Raw genomic sequence first — 17,659 nt, forward strand, 5'->3', positions numbered from 1 at the left:
GCATCGTTATTTTATATGTATCTTTCATAAAGAAAGCAATAAGACCGTAACAAAAACTTTCTGAGTCAAAACAACTAATCGTTTATCCAGTGTAACAGTTTTACATTTTCTCTGATAACATTAATTAATAAACACTGTTTCATCTTTCCGCTTTTTAAAAACAGCCACACCTGGTTTATTCTGAGCGTCTGGGTGATTTGCAAGTTCCGGTGGGCATGAGGATACTGGACTTGCCATTATCACTTGTTTTAGGTCATAGAACACCAAATTGTCCTCTTTAGTAAGAAAAGTAATAGCTACACCAGATTTTCCAGCACGTCCTGTACGACCAATACGATGTGTGTAATCTGAAGTATAAAACAACATACGTATATTTCCTATGTCAGTCAAAAAAACAACAAGAACTGTCGGAGGACAGTAACGCTCGACTATTCGAAAATTTGTCACAAGGGTGTTTCATTGAGTATAATAATGCTTACCTATATGAATACATAAAATTGTCCGAAAAGGTACAAACTCTTCAAGTTTCAATACATTCCCTTCAGTAGTTATGGAGATATAAGCTTACATGCAAAAACTTAACCAAGAATTCATGAGTCGAAAAAGGGGCATAATTATGCAAAAAGCAAATCAGAGTAATGGGACTTGTACCAATCATCTTAGATAATCACAGAGACCAAGTGTGTGAAGTTTCAATCCATTCCCTCTAGTAGTAATGGAGATACCAGCTTACACGCAAAAACTTAACCAAGAATTTCTAAGTCGAAAAAAAGGGGCATAATTATGTTAAAAAGCAAATTAAAGTTATGGGACTTGTGCCAATCATCTTAGATAATCACAGAGAACAAGTGTGTGAAGTTTCATTCAATTCCCTTCAGTAGTTATGGAGATACCAGCTTACACGCAAAAACTTAACCAAGAATTTCTAAGTCGAAAAAGGGGCATAATTATGTAAAAAAGCAAATCAGAGTTATGGGACTTGTGCCAATTATCTTAGATAATCACAGAGAACAAGTGTGTGAAGTTTCAATCCATTCCCTTCAGTAGTTATGGAGATACCAGCTTACACGCAAAAACTTAACCAAGAATTTCTAAGTCGAAAAAAGGGGCACAATTATGTAAAAAAGCAAATCAGAGTTATGGGACTTGTGCTAATCATCTTAGATAATCACAGAGAACAAGTGTGTGAAGTTTCAATCCATTCCCTTCAGTAGTTAAGGAGATACCAGCTTACATACAAAAACTTAACCAAGAATTTCTAAGTTGAAAAAGGGGCATAATTATGAAAAAAAGCAAATCAGAGTTATGGGACTTGTGCCAATCATCTTAGATAATCACAGAGAACAAGTGTGTGAAGTTTCAATCCATTCCCTTCAGTAGTTAAGGAGATACCAGCTTACATACAAAAACTTAACCAAGAATTTCTAAGTCGAAAAAGGGGCATAATTATGAAAAAAAGCAAATCAGAGTTATGGGACTTGTGCCAATCATCTTAGATAATCACAGAGAACAAGTGTGTGAAGTTTCAATCCATTCCCTTCAGTAGTTAAGGAGATACCAGCTTACATACAAAAACTTAACCAAGAATTTCTAAGTCGAAAAAGGGGCATAATTATGAAAAAAAGCAAATCAGAGTTATGGGACTTGTGCCAATCATCTTAGATAATCACAGAGAACAAGTGTGTGAAGTTTCAATCCATTCCCTTCAGTAGTTATGGAGATACCAGCTTACATACAAAAACTTAACCACAGGGACGCCGACGCCGACAAATGGGTGACTGCATTAGCTCGATTATTCTGCGAATAAGGAGATACCAGCTTACATACAAAAACTTAACCAAGAATTTCTAAGTCGAAAAAGGGGCATAATTATGAAAAAAAGCAAATCAGAGTTATGGGACTTGTGCCAATCATCTTAGATAATCACAGAGAACAAGTGTGTGAAGTTTCAATCCATTCCCTTCAGTAGTTAAGGAGATACCAGCTTACATACAAAAACTTAACCAAGAATTTCTAAGTCGAAAAAGGGGCATAATTATGAAAAAAAGCAAATCAGAGTTATGGGACTTGTGCCAATCATCTTAGATAATCACAGAGAACAAGTGTGTGAAGTTTCAATCCATTCCCTTCAGTAGTTATGGAGATACCAGCTTACATACAAAAACTTAACCACAGGGACGCCGACGCCGACGCCGACAAATGGGTGACTGCATTAGCTCGATTATTCTGCGAATAGTCGAGCTAAAAACACATTTTTACTATAATACTGGTAAGATATTATTTTATATCCTTTATTTACGTTTAACTGTGCATAAAACACAGAGACTTATAATACAAATAATAATTAATTTAGATGCGCACTCATACAAACTGAATATGTAATCAAAGTGGCAAAAGGCCTAGTTGTTTATTATAAACAAGAGGGCCATGATGGCCCTGAGGTCGCTCACCTGTATATAGGCCCCCGAAGCGGGGCCAGTTTAAACCCCTGGGGGCTTTTATTTGAACAAACTTGGAATTAAGACACCCATTAGAAGATGTTTCATGATGTTAAGTTTTTGCTATACACATATAAGAAAAACAATGACCTTCTCCCCCACCCCCAGGCAGAGTTAATTTTAACCCAAGGGCTTTTATTTGAACAAACTTGGTAGACACCCATAAGAAGATGTTTCATGCTAAAATTCTAAGCTCTAGCTCATTGGGTTTTTTAAAAGAAGATTTTTTAAGTTTTTACTATACACATATAGTTAAAAACAATGACACCCCTGGGGCGGGGCCAGTTTTGGGCGGGGCCAGTTTTGACCCAAGGGCTTTTATTTGAACAAACTTTGTAGACACTTATTAGAAGATGTTTCATGCTTAATATCTAACTCTAGCTATTTAGGTTTTTTCAAAAAAGATTTTTTAAGTTTTTGCTATACACATATAAGGAAATCAATGACCCCCGGGACGGGGCCAATTTTTTGACCCCCAGGGCTTTTATTTGAACAAACTTTGTAGACACTCACTAGAAGATGTTTCATGCTTAATATCTAAACTCTAGCTATTTGGGATTTTTTCAAAGAGGTTTTTTAAGTTTTTGCTATACACATATAAGGAAAATCAATGACCCCCAGGGCAGGGCTAATTTTGACCCCAGGGCTTTTATTTGAACAAACTTAGTAGACACCCATTAGAACATGTTTCATGCTAAATATCTTAGCTCGAGCTCTTTGAGTTCCTTGAAAGAAGATTTTTTAAGTTTTAACTATATGCATATAGGGAAAATCAATGACCCCCCGGTGCGGGGCCAATTTTGACCCCAGGGCTTTTATTTGAACAAACTTGGTAGACACTCACTAAAAGATGTTTTATGCTAAATATTTTAGCTCTAGCTCTTTGGGTTCTTTAAAAGAAGATTTTTAAACTTTTTACTATATGCATATAGGGAAAATCAATGACCCCCTGGGGCGGGGCCAATTTTGACCCCAGGGCTTTAATTTGAACAAACTTTGTAGACACTCACTAGAAGATGTTTCATGCTTAATATCTAAACTCTAGCTATTTGGGATATTTTCAAAGAGGTTTTTTAAGTTTTTGCTATACACATATAAGGAAAATCAATGACCCCCGGGGCAGGGCCAATTTTGACCCCAGGGCTTTTATTTGAACAAACTTAGTAGACACCCATTAGAACATGTTTCATGCTAAATATTTTAGCTCTAGCTCTTTGAGTTCTTTAAAAGAAGATTTTTTTAAGTTTTTACTATATGCATATAGGGAAAATCAATGACCCCCCCTGGTGCGGGGCCAATTTTGACCACAGGGCTTTTATTTGAACAAACTTGGTAGACACTCACTAGAAGATGTTTCATGCCAAATATCTAAGCTCTAGCTCTTTGGGTTCTTTAAAAGAAGATATTTGAATTTTTTTTCTTTCGGTTGCCATGGCAACCAGAGTTCTGCATTGAATTAAATTCTTTGAACAATTTTTAAAGGTGACCACCAAAGGAACATTCCTTTGAAGTTTGGATGAAATTGGCTTAGTGGTTTATGAGGAGATGTCATTTGAAGCAAAAGTTTACGGACGGACGGACGGACACCGGACGAAAAGCGATCACAAAAGTTCACCCTGTCACTTTGTGACAGGTGAGCTAAAAAGTGGATGGAAATTTCACTAAGCTATAGTCTTGATAAAGTGCATTTCTGATAAATTTAGTTCTATCAGTCACCCTCAGCTTTATCTGACACCCCACCAATACATATCAAAATAAAACTAAGAGAATGGATTATTTCCCTCAAATATTTTTAAAAATACTAAAGTTAAACTAAAAAAATTTTTGAATCAATAGTTTTTTGAATATTAAGTCTCCTTTTTAAATTTTGACTAAAAATTTTGGGGACTTTTTCTTATAAATAAAACCCTTGGCATATACTCCCAACGGATATTTCTTGACAGGTTTTTGATTAATTTGACATTTGAAGAAACAAACGCATACTAAAATTGAAATCATGATAAATAGATTACCAAACAACTGTTTGATATAAAAAATTTCAGGCTCCGCAGTAAAAAAATGAAGGTCTCAAAAGAGCCTCGCCTTTTTCATTTTTCTTAGCCTTGCCTGATAAATTTTGTAATACCAGACACTAGTATGGTATTATGTACTTCTCTCCAAATAGTTTCTTACATATAGTATATAACACTAACTAGTAATTAAACCATGAAAATGGGCCTCAAATTTGCTTTTGGAACTTTAACACCATTTCATATCAAAAATGTTCTCAGCAAAATGAACTAGCTTCATTAAAGACCCATTATGCCTCAGAAATGCTAACATTTTTATTTCTCAATTTTTATCTTATTTTTGGAATCTTGTTACAGTTTCAAAAAAAAAATTAATTGTTTGCCATTTAGATGACGTACTTTTGCTTCTGTTGCTTTGTTGGCAATTGGTATTAGTATTTTATATGGAATTCGAAATACTTCTTTGTTTACATTTTGCTACCTTTACAATGCATAACTGCATGATAAGCGCTATTTTCTTCAGATGTAACACATCTTACATCATGCTCTAAATCCATTATCAAAACATCATTTAACACATGTTTGACATTTCTAAAGAATTTCGAAAAAAATACGGATTTCTGAGGCATAATGTGCCTTTTAGTTAAACCATCATATTTTTTTCCTTTCTTACTTAAATTAATCAAATTTGCTGATTTAAGTGTTGGTATAGCGGAGAGTAACAGGAAAAAAAACTCACATTTGCAACATATGATCTTGCTTAGGCCAATGTAAAAACAAGAGGGCCATGATGGCCCTGAGGTCGCTCACCTGTATATAGCCCCCCCCCCCCCCCCAGGGCCAATTTTTACCCAAGGGCTTTTATTTGAACAGACTTGGTAGACACCCATAAGAAGATGTTTCATGCTGAACATCTAAGTTCTAGCTCATTGGGTTTCTTAAAAGAAGATTTTTTAAGTTTTTACTAGTGATGTTCCGATTGTCGCCAGTCGCCGAAAATCACTTACTGTTATGTAAAGCGACAATAATCGATTCATAAAAATTTGTTCCGCGACGTCGTCGAAAATGTTTAAAGTGTCAAAGGAAATTATTCTGACGGTAATTTTCACCTCGCCGATCTCAAAAAATAATGTCAGAGACAATTTGGAGTTAAACAGAATCAATAAGTAATGTAAACAATAGTAATGTAATGTGATTTGAATGTAATTATTTGACATACATTGAAAAATAAAAGCTATTTCGTAAAATTATGACTATACAAGGTTAAAACTGTGTTGAAAAGTGTTAAATGAAGTTCATGTTACTGAATATAATCAAGTGCCTTGGGAAGAAATGTTACTTCCCTATTTCTTTTTAAACGCGACTTTATTCGAAAAGTTATCGATTATGTCCCATCCGACTGAAACCGATGATCGATTGGGACAAATTTCATCCGATTTCCATCACTAGTTTTTACTATACACATATAGTTAAAAACAATGACACCCCTGGGGCAGGGCCAGTTTTGACCCCCGGGCTTTTATTTGAACAAACTTTGTAGATATTTACTTAAAGATGTTTCATGTATAATATCTAAACTCAAGCTATTTGGGTTTTTTCAAAGAAGATTTTTAAGTTTTTGCTATACACATATAAGGAAAATCAATGACCCCCGGGGCGGGGCCAGTTTTGACCCCAGGGCTTTTATTTGAACATACTTGGTAGACACCCATTAGAACATGTTTCATGCTAAATATCTTAGCTCTAGCTCTTTGAGTTCTTTAAAAGAAGATTTTTTAAGTTTTTACTATATGCATATAGGGAAAATCAATGACCCCCTGGGGCGGGGCCAATTTTGACCCCAGGGCTTTTATTTGAACAAACTTGGTAGACACTCATTAGAAGATGTGTCATGCTAAATATCTTAGCTCTAGCTCTTTGGGTTCTTTAAAAGAAGATTTTTTAAGTTTTTACTATATGCATTTTGGGAAAATCTATGACCCCCTGGGACGGGGCCAATTTTGACCCCAGGGCTTTTATTTGAACAAACTTGGTAGACAATCACTAGAAGATGTTTCATGCCAAATATCTAAGCTCTAGCTCTTACGGTTCTTTAAAAGAAGATTTTTTAAGTTTTTACTATATGCATATAGGGAAAATCAATGACCCCCTGGGGCGGGGCCAATTTTGACCCCAGGGCTTTTATTTGAACAAACTTGGTAGACACTCATTAGAAGATGTTTCATGCTAAATATCTTAGCTCTAGCTCTTTGGGTTCTTTAAAAGAAGATTTTTTAAGTTTTTACTATATGCATTTTGGGAAAATCTATGACCCCCTGGGACAGGGCCAATTTTGACCCCAGGGCTTTTATTTGAACAAACTTGGTAGACATTCACTAGAAGATGTTTCATGCCAAATATCTAAGCTCTAGCTCTTACGGTTCTTTAAAAGAAGATTTTTTAAGTTTTTACTATATGCAAATAGGGAAAATCAATGACCCCCCGGGGCGGGGCCAATTTTGACCCTAGGGCTTTTATTTGAACAAACTTGGTTAGACACTCACTAGAAGATATTTCATGTCAAATATCTTAGCTCTAGCTCTTTGGGTTCTTTAAAAGAAGATTTTTTAAGTTTTACTATATGCATATAGGGAAAATCTATGACCCCCCTGGGGCAGGGCCAATTTTGACCTCAGGGCTTTTTATTTGAACAAACTTGGTAGACACTCATTAGAAGATGTTTCATGCTAAATATCTTAGCTCTAGCTCTTTGGGTTCTTTAAAAGAAGATTTTTTAAGTTTTTACTATATGCATATAGGGAAAATCAATGACCCCTGGGCGGGGCCAATTTTGACCCCAGGGCTTTTATTTGAACAAACTTGGTAGACATTCACTAGAAGATGTTTTCATGCCAAATATCTTAGCTCTAGCTTTTACAGTTCTTTAAAAGAAGATTTTTTAAGTTTTTACTATATGCATATAGGGAAAATCAATGACCCCCCGGGCCGGGGCCAATTTTGACCCCAGGGCTTTTATTTGAACAAACTTGGTAGACACTCACTAGAAAATGTTTCATGCCAAATATCTTAGCTCTAGCTCTTTGGGTTCTTTAAAAGAAGATTTTTTAAGTTTTTACTATATGCATATAGGGAAAATCAATGACCCCCTGGGGCGGGGCCAATTTTGACCCTAGGGCTTTTATTTGAACAAACTTGGTAGACACTCATTAGAAGATGTTTCATGCCAAATATCTAAGCTCTAGCTCTTACGGTTCTTTAAAAGAAGATATTTAAAGATTTTTCTTTCGGTTGCCATGGCAACCAGTTCTGCATGAAATGGAATTCTTTGAACAATCTTGATAGAGCTTCATACAAAGAGTATTCCTGCCAAGTTTCATTAACATTGGCCTTGCGGTATCATAGAAGATGTCCTTAGAATATTTAAAATGTGGACGGACGACGGACGCCATTTGGTTGGCCATCCTAAAAGCTCACCTGCACTTTGTGCAAGGTGAGCTAAAAAAGAGTATCAATAACCAAGCATGTGACCTAACATACCTTCAATATTCTTCGCCATATCATAATTGATGACCAGAGAGACATCTTTTATGTCTATACCACGACCAGCGACATCTGTAGCTACCAGGATATCTTTTGTTCCTCCCTTTAAACTAGCCAAAGCAAACTCTCTCTGTTCCTGACCTTTACCACCATGAAGTGTTGTTGCGTTGAACTGAAATGAAAGTAAAAAGACACACCTATGAAACATATATTTCTATTCTTGGATATCAGACTGGCATATCTGTAAGATTTACCAGAAATTTCATCTTCATATTATTTAAATGTGTTTTGCATGTCACAGCTGATAAATTTACAGTCCTGGGTACCGTTTCACTAACATACTTACGCAAATTCTTGACTTACGCAAAATTTTTTCAATGTGCTAGAAAATAAATTCAAACATACTCGCATGTTTTTAAATCTTATATATTCAATCTTTTATTTGCTCAAAACTTAATTAACATAAAATATAAAAACAAATACTTGCTATGGACATAAAAAGATCAATGGAAATTTTTGCGTTAAGTTTAAGAATTTGCGTAAGTATGTTAGTGAAACCGTACCCAGCTGTACTTTCAAGCTCTACTGACAGAAGAACACCTTCAGGGCTTTTTTTCTTTTTACTTCTATAGCAGGGGCCTTTTTACAGACATCTTATCCAGTCTATCCAGTGTACAGGAAAATTCTTTGAAATCATAAAAGTTCTCCTCTAAACTTCAATTCTTACATAAAAAAAGTTTTTTTCCCTTTTTTTTGAAAAAAAAACAAAAAAACCTCAAAATTATAGGGAAAGATTGTCTACCAATGAAAAAAAGCTTTTACCTTTGACAATCTTTTATACAAAAAAGTTCATCAATTTATACCTGTTTATACCACAAATATTACCTGTGCTAACTGTAGCCTAAGACCCAAAACTGTCAGCAGTATAGCACCAGGCCAGTCTGCACTAGACCTGTGCAGTCTGACCGGGCCCTACACTGTCGGTAACTAATATTTTTTATATTGATATTGAAAATCCCTTAAAAGGACTCTACTGAGGTTTTTAGAAAAACATCTTTCTGAGATTTGTCTATCGATTGATTTAGGTCTGATCCAATAGCCTGTAAGCAAATATTTAGCTCATACCCTAATCCTTTTTTCCAAGAATAATCATTTTTTATTGTGAAAAATAGCCCAAAAATGAAAAGCGTTGCAATGCTTTTCTCTGAAATTCGGCTTTCAGTGGCATATATAATTGATTTTCAATTTAATTCTTAGTATATTTCTTTGTTACCTTTTGCAATATTTCCAATTTTAAGTGCTTCACTTGACATTTGTAAGGTTTTCATATTGTATGTTTTATGCCTTTAGACCTCAGTGGAGTTCCTTTAAACTTTGAATGGACTGTTCCAAATTCAAAATAGAGCAATTCCATTACACAAAATCAGCAAAAAAAGGTTAAATATAAGTTTATTTAAGTAAGATTTATTTAAGTAAGATTATGAAGTTTATTTAAGTAAGATTATGAAACAAGTCCATGCATCTTAATATGTTCATCAATTTCAGGCCTGCACCCTGGATCAAACAATCATTGGTATCTTATGTGGAAACATGGTCAAGACCAATGATTTAGACAGGACTCAATCCCATGATCCCTGGATTGACAGTCTAAACCCTAACCACAAGTGCATCAATCCCCAGCCAGATACATTCTTTTCTTTAATTGGTATCAATCTATTTTAAGTCACATCTAACTCATTATTAACTGCATTTCAACTTCCCAGCTTAAATGGAGGCAGAAGACTAAGCTAACAACTACCGACCTTCCAAGAGACTGCTGAACACTTTCCAGATTGAAAGATAACTTCTCGCCAAATTCAAACCAACAGAGCTGTTGGGCAACAGATTCATATTCTACAATAAAACCACTTGCAGGCCAACTTTTTCTATTAATTGCACTTACTCCCATAAGCTACCTGGATAGCTTTCTCAAATGTAACAAGAGCTATCGGTAGGACAGCAACGCTCGACTATTCTTAGTGCTTGATTGTAAAAAAAAATGCTTGATAGAGTTACCTCCTCCTGTTTACAGGTTGGGGTAATGATGGTGAATAAGTGTGCAAAGTTTCAAAGCCATATGTCAATGGACTTTGAAAATATTTGAGGTATTACAAAAACTTTAACGTAAATTCTAAGTCCAACAAGAGCTGTCGGTAGGACAGCAACGCTCGACTATTCTTAGTGCTTGATAGTAAAAAAAATGCTTGATATAGTTACCTCCTCCTCTTTACAGGTTGGGGTCATGATGGTGAACAAGTGTGCAAAGTTTCAAAGCCATATGTCAATGGACTTTGAAAATATTTGAACTATTACAAAAACTTTAACATAAATTCTAAGTCGAAAAAGGGGCATAATTCTGTCAAAATGCTTGATAGAGTTACCTCCTCCTGTTTACAGGTTGGGGTCATGATGTTGAACAAGTGTGCAAAGTTTCAAAGCCATATGTCAATGGACTTTGAAAATATTTGAACTATTACAAAAACTTTAACGTAAATTCTAAGTCGAAAAAAGGGCCTAATTCTGTCAAAATGCTTGATAGAGTTACCTCCTCCTGTTTACAGGTTGGGGTAATGATGGTGAACAAGTGTGCAAAGTTTCAAAGCCATATGTCAATGGACTTTGAAAATATTTGAACTATTACAAAAACTTTAACGTAAATTCTAAGTCGAAAAAGGGGCATAATTCTGTCAAAATGCTTGATAGAGTTACCTCCTCCTGTTTACAGGTTGGGGTCATGATGTTGAACAAGTGTGCAAAGTTTCAAAGCCATATGTCAATGGACTTTGAAAATATTTGAACTATTACAAAAACTTTAACATAAGTGGTTACGCCGACGCCGACGCTCGAGTGACTGCAATAGCTCTACTTATTCTTATCGAATAGTCGAGCTAAAAATAACATTACACCTCTATTGGATTCAGACTCAAAGCTTTGCGGGGCAAAACATTCAAAGTTAATCATATAACAAATAGGTCATGTAGGCGCAGTTTCTATAGTAAAACAGACTTACTCCCATCTTCTCCAAGGATTTAGCAAGAACGTCAACACCTTTCTTCTGGTTAACAAAGATGAGGATTGGAGGATCTATTCCTGCCTGTAGAATCTCCAGTAACTTCTTCCTGCAAAACAACAACAACAACAATTTATGTTAAAAAAATATTACAAAAACTCATGCTAATAAAGTGTGGTTTTTCAGACTGAGTTCAATATTCATCAAGATTTCACTCCAAATCAATCCAATATCTTATTTCTGTTAACTACAAATCAATCAAATATCATATTTATCTTAACTCCCAACTCCTTGAGCAAGAAACTTTACACTAATTGCTTAGTACTGCTTGGTTCCAGGAACAGATTCAAAAGTGTTTCAATAAGATTTTAGCTTCAAACACAATCGAACTAAAATAAATTTGTATAAACTGATCAACCAAAAATCGTATTTCATTAACTTCCCACTCAATCCAATATCACATCTATCAGTAAACCTTTCTTTCAATCCATTAATATAAACTTTTATGACTTTCAATTCAGTGTTGCATCTAAAATTTCAAAATTATGGGGGATTGTCCCCCACTCAACTGAAGAATGTGATGGATTTGAAAAAAAAATGTGGGGGACAATAAAATATACATTTACCTAACAATATGACATACTGAATTTTATGATCAAACCGTCAATACACACGCGAGATGACCAGGTTGGGGGCAGCTACACATGATTTAATATGTATTTTTAGTCATTACCGCGAGTGAAAACAAACATGGCAGAAGCGTTCTAGATATGAAATGAAGATTAACTCAATAAAGTTTAAAAGATCATCAGATGCGAGACTAAGGGCACACTGATTTCCTTAAAATGCGCAATCTGCAGAAAAATGTGCGCAAATTGCGCAATCTGTGGCTTGGATGCAACACTGCTTCAATTTCAATAAATCCAATATCTATCTTACCTTTTCTCTTGTTGATTCATCATGTATACAATCTGTTCACAACGTTCTGTTGGTTTACCGGCTGAGCCTATGTAAACAACAGCCGGTCGTCGCAAATATTTCCTGGCCAGTTTCTCTACCGTCGGTGGCATAGTGGCTGTGAACATCACCGTCTGAAAAAGACAATTTAAAATTAGAAATGTATTTGTCTATTTTGAAGGTATTTAAACTTTATATTAAGCCAAAAGAAGACAATGTTTAAGAATTTTATTATTTACTACCCTTTTTGTGCCTTTTCCTATTTCAGACATACCTCTTTTATTCTTTTCCTACTTCAGACATTCACTTTTATTTGCCCTTCTCTGTTTCAGATATACAATTTTTCAGTTTTAATTTCAGACACACCCATTTCAGTCAGTTATCTATTTCAGACATACCTTTTACTCCTTCATCTATTTAAGAACTACATCTTTTGTCTCTATTTCAGACATCTTTTAAGTATTTTATACATCTCTTTGTCTTTATTTCAGACACCGGAATCGCAATTTAAACGTCTTTTTATCTTTCTCTATTTCAGACATCCTTTTAGTATTGATCAGTATTTACCTTTTTCAGACAAAACTATTTCAGTACAAATTAAAACCGTAACTACATTGTAGATGTAAAGTAATATCTAACCTGTCTATATTTCTGTGTTGTGTTGAAGTTGGCCAGCATCTTTTCATTATCTTCTGCATCATCATTGTCCGGTTTCATGTTGGTGACCGGAAGATATTCCAGTATTTGTTGCACGTCCGGCTCGAAACCCATGTCTATCATACGATCAGCCTCGTCCAATACCACATATGTGCATTGGGCTAAAACTAGGTACCTATTTTCTAAAACATCAATAAGACGTCCTGGCGTAGCTATTACAATCTGAAAAAAGTTACATCACATTTTATTATAGAAGAACAGAAGTACTGAAACAACAACAATCAAACGTGTGTATATAAATGACAAATGTAAAAATCCTAAAGTTGTCATTCCAAGAAGAGCTCTAAGGACAGAGTCAGAGTCCTTCACTAAGAGTTTTGATAAAATCGCAAGAATCTGGGCAATGTTAAAAGGAAATTCTATTTGCTAGAGGTGCTACATTTATCCGTTTAAAAGGGTACGGTCAGTTTTTAGCTAAAAACCGGTTAGAAAATTCTATAACTGGTAACCAAGGTTAGTATAAGACATAAGCAAAAAAGTGTTAAATTGATTCTAAATATTACATTAAGTTATTATAACAAGATATGACAATTTGTTTGTATATTGTATTTAGTTGTACTGAACAATTCATTTTTTCCTGATCTTGAGTACAGTATGTCTCAAAGGAAAATAGTAAATGTATTGTATTTATTTTCAGTGCAACAAAAAAACAAACAAAATGACATATCTTGTCATAAAGATACAAGGTTAATGTTGAATAGGTTAGCTTTTTTTCTAACCCTGACACCCCTATTATGACAAATTTGAATTAATTGGTTTTCAGTGTAAAAGTTATATGGCCACTTCCCAGGTTTACTGGTGGAAGAAAAGCTCAGGAGCCCCTCTTGCATTATTTCAGGCATCTGAGTAAAAACATCAACTTTTGAAATTTCACGAGCTACCTGGGTGACTTCTTCACATGAAAAGAGCCAAAGTCCCTGAGAAGATTTAAACCCACAGAGGTGAGAGTCAGTGACCAGAACCACTCATAATATTGCTTTAAATTTTTGTCCATTTCAAGTAACTGCAATGTTATGGTCCCCAAATACTTGTTATAAAATCACTAAAACCAAACTAATCAAAATGTATACCTCGCATCCCTGGCGGAGTTTGAACCCTTGCTCCTCTCTCGAAATACCACCAATAACTGCTACAGTTCGGATACCAATTGACTTTCCAAATTTGATCGTTTCCTCTTCTATTTGCTGGGCTAATTCACGAGTCGGTGCCAGAATTATGGCATATGGTCCCTTATCAATTATGTCTATTTTCCTGTAAACATAGTGAAAAGTAATCAAAATAAGACACACTTGACTAATGAAGCTAATATATGAATAAGTTAATCTATTGATAATGTCAATTTTCATATACGAATATCAAACAAAATCCTATTTCCCACACATTTCTGTTTTTTTGGGGTTTTTTTCTTTTTAAATGAAAAAAGGCAATATTCAGAAGGCAATACATATCATTTACATATATTTATTAAAGTGTATAAAGCTATATTCAAATCTGGAGCCTTGAAAAAAAATCAAGAACTGTAGGGAAAAAAAAGCTTTCTTCATGATTAAGTGCATGAAATATTACCTTCTGTCCAGCAATTTCATTGGCTGAAAGAAACTTACTGAATTATTCATTCAACTATTTCAAATACTTCATGTATTTACCTTTCTATTTTTGGTAGCGATGTAATCCATTGAAGAAGAGGGATAAGGAAGGCGGCAGTTTTACCGCTGCCAGTTTCCGCAATACCGATGACATCACGGTTCTGTAAGCCAATGGGAATTGCCTGTCTCTGAATAGGTGATGGCTCCTGAAATTTTAATATAAAATATAATATTAGGCTATCAATGAATATTTGCTATACATAGGTCTCTTAAATTTTAAGTTTACTAAAAAATTTTAAGTTAAACAAAATTCTTACATGCATCTGTAGATCAAATGAAGTACTTAAAATGTAAAGGATAATTAAGAATTTGAATATCTATTTTATTTGTACAATTCTTAGCCCAATTTGAGTGAAAAGCATAGCATTGACTATTAATTTTGTGTCATTTTGCACAATAAAAAAATTTGATTCTGGAAACACAGGCTGAGTGAATGATCTGAAAATGTACAAGCAAGTTGTTGGGTCCAACAAACTCGAAAGGTACACAAATCTCTGAAAAATATTTCCAGTCCTGTCCTGTCCAAAAAAAACCCAAAAAAACATAGAGTAGTCCCTTTAAATTTCAGCAATAAAGCATGAGAGGGAAAAATTTACCTTGTAACCAATAGAGTCTATAATGTCAAGCAGATCTTTAGGCAAGCTCGCTTCTTTCCATTTCCTGATAGGGTTTGGTATTCGGCCTCCTTTGCAACTGATATTATAGTCCTCCTTAAAAATACGCCAGTCTCTCTCTGTCATTTCCGGTAAAGTTTTGTCGGTCCAATGTCGATCATCAAACCTTCGTTTATTTTCCTTCGCCTTTACATCTTTTAGTCGTTTCCTATATGGTTTGGAAAAAGTAACTATAAATGTTTTTTTATATTCCATATCTAAATAATGACATTATTTAAATAACACATGGCTGTCTGGGTGATTGAGGATACTGTCAACACAAGAACTGGTATATTACCCCAAAGTGCAGCTGATATTTAATATGCAATATTTTATTATGCCGAAAGACCTACAACTACAATATTCATAAAGTACGCAATCAAGGAAATAAATAGAACAGACATCATCATTTTTATAATTTAATTTTGCTCAAAACAATAAACTTAATAAAAACAGTTCAAGCATGATTTTAAACACTTGCTGAATATGGGAATCAGAACATTAAAGGATATATTGTTGCATAATAAAATTAAATATCATTTTCACATAATAATCAGTACCAATGTTTTATTTCATTTTGAGATTCACATCACAAGCAATACAGTTTACTGTGAATTCACTTAATTTCGTGGACATGAAATTCCGTGGTTTTGTCACAATGAAATTTTTTCTTGAATTCTTAAATTCATGGACTGTTTATTTTTCCAAAAGGTAATGTAAATAATGCAATCTTAAATTCGTGGATTGACCTTTTAATAAAAACCACGAAAAATTAATTCCCCTCAAATAATAAATAAATGATTTTGCATTATTACATGCTTTTCAGCATATCACTGAAATATAACAGTAAATTCAGAGCCTACATTTATTTATCATGAAGAATTCTTTATAAATAAGGTCATCCATAATGCAATATTCCATTATACTACTCGGAAATAAAGTACGAAATGCACATATGTACACGCAGAAAACTAGGCTTGCAAATTTTAGACTGCATGAAGTGTGCAGGCTGGCCTGGCTCTATACTCGTGGCAAAGACAAACCACTTTTAGAGCAAGGAAAGGGATACAAAACGTCACGGCAAAACCAACATCATGGGTTTATGACCAGCATGGATACAGACCAGCCTGTGCATCTGCGCAGAAACTAAAGTTATTGAGCGGAAACCAAAAGTTGACGCCTGCCCGCTGACTTTGGCATTACAATAACCCGGTTTTCGTTGAAAACCTGGTTGATAATGGGTTTACGACCAGCATGGATCCAGACCAGCCTGCGCATCCACGCAGTCTGATCAGGATCCATGCTGTTCGCTATCAGTTTCTCTACTTGTTAAAGGGTTTGTAAGCAGACAGCATGGACCCTGATCAGACTGTGCGGATGTGCAGGCTGGTCTGGATCCATGCTGGTCGCAAATGTATTATGTTGGTTTTGTCATGACACGGCTCATATGATGAAAGGGATATACACAACAGTAACATACTTTTCTTGATTCTTTTCATCATCTGTTCTTCTTTTCTCCAGTAAATCTCCATAAAATTTGGACTGGTCTTTCTTTTGTTGCTGAAATAGAAAATGGATAAACTTAAAAAAGCCCTGCTAGAATTTTCTCAAACCTAACCCCGGGTAAACTTTTGTGATTAGCTTTCGCAATCTGATTAAAATCAGCTCTTAATAACGCTCCGCATTTAGATCTGACCATCAACAAATTGCAAGACTTTTCAAACAGTCAATCATCAGCGAGCTTTCATAATTTTGAAAGCAATTCTGTTTCTATTTTTAAACCCTGGGAAACCAATATCGAGAAGGTAATCATGACGATTTCAAGACATTACGCTGGAACAAACATAGCATGGTCAATGAACCTAATTATCTATTGTTAGTAAGTATGATATGGAACAACTTTTATTTGTTCCCTTATTTGATAAAAGTAAATATAAAGTGACCTAAAAATCACCAATACACCTGTGAAAGTTCATTCAAAGTTTGTGTGCTATGATACTTTTATTATAAGCCTAAAATATCCTCAAGTGGTGGCTAGAAAGACTATTCACTTTTGGTTCCAGCAGAGGTTAAAAAAGTTTTTAGCTAGGTTTCCTTTTTTTTTTCTTTTTCTTTTTTTGGTTTCACCAACACAGTATAGGTGAATGGCAACTTTCCAGCTTTACTGGTGGAAGAAGACTTCATGTGCTCATCCATGTATTATTTCAGGCACGAACAAGCACCTCAGTAGAACCACCAAAGTTTTTTATTTTTCTGGATAGAATCTCAAGTCTATCCATGTATCTCATATTTGCCAATAATTTCCATATATAATTCTTTCATTGTATGTTCTAATTACAATCATTACAAACATAATTATTACAGACTTTCCATTACAGAAGAATGCACTTTAATATCATTTATCACATAAACTGCAGTGAAGGAGTGTAATAACACCTTTTAATAAAACCGATATTACACTAGTGCTAGCGTTACACTATAGGCGTGTCAATGAAAAATGACTCTTTATAACAATTTACAGTTCTTATTCTATATATGTAATAAAAATAATAATATATTCACGTTGATTCAATACTAAATTTATTGAACT

General features: G+C 34.6%; 1 protein-coding gene across 1 annotated transcript; it reads right to left on the reverse strand.

Moving 5' to 3' along the window:
* Positions 1 to 12: 12 nt before the first annotated feature.
* On the reverse strand, positions 13 to 16,629 carry LOC132743350 (probable ATP-dependent RNA helicase DDX23; the record flags this gene model as incomplete). The annotated part of the gene is given in 9 exon segments (XM_060731869.1): positions 13 to 347; positions 8,045 to 8,219; positions 11,097 to 11,205; positions 12,036 to 12,187; positions 12,693 to 12,932; positions 13,841 to 14,021; positions 14,417 to 14,562; positions 15,013 to 15,238; positions 16,550 to 16,629. Coding segments are annotated over 9 exon segments (1,536 nt in total), but the record flags the coding sequence as incomplete, so codon positions are not given.
* Between the last annotated feature and the right edge of the window lie 1,030 nt (positions 16,630 to 17,659).

This window comes from Ruditapes philippinarum, unplaced genomic scaffold (genome assembly GCF_026571515.1).
Source record: "Ruditapes philippinarum isolate M1 unplaced genomic scaffold, ASM2657151v2 ctg17499_1_1_1_1, whole genome shotgun sequence".
NCBI classification, from domain to species: Eukaryota; Metazoa; Mollusca; class Bivalvia; order Venerida; family Veneridae; genus Ruditapes; species Ruditapes philippinarum.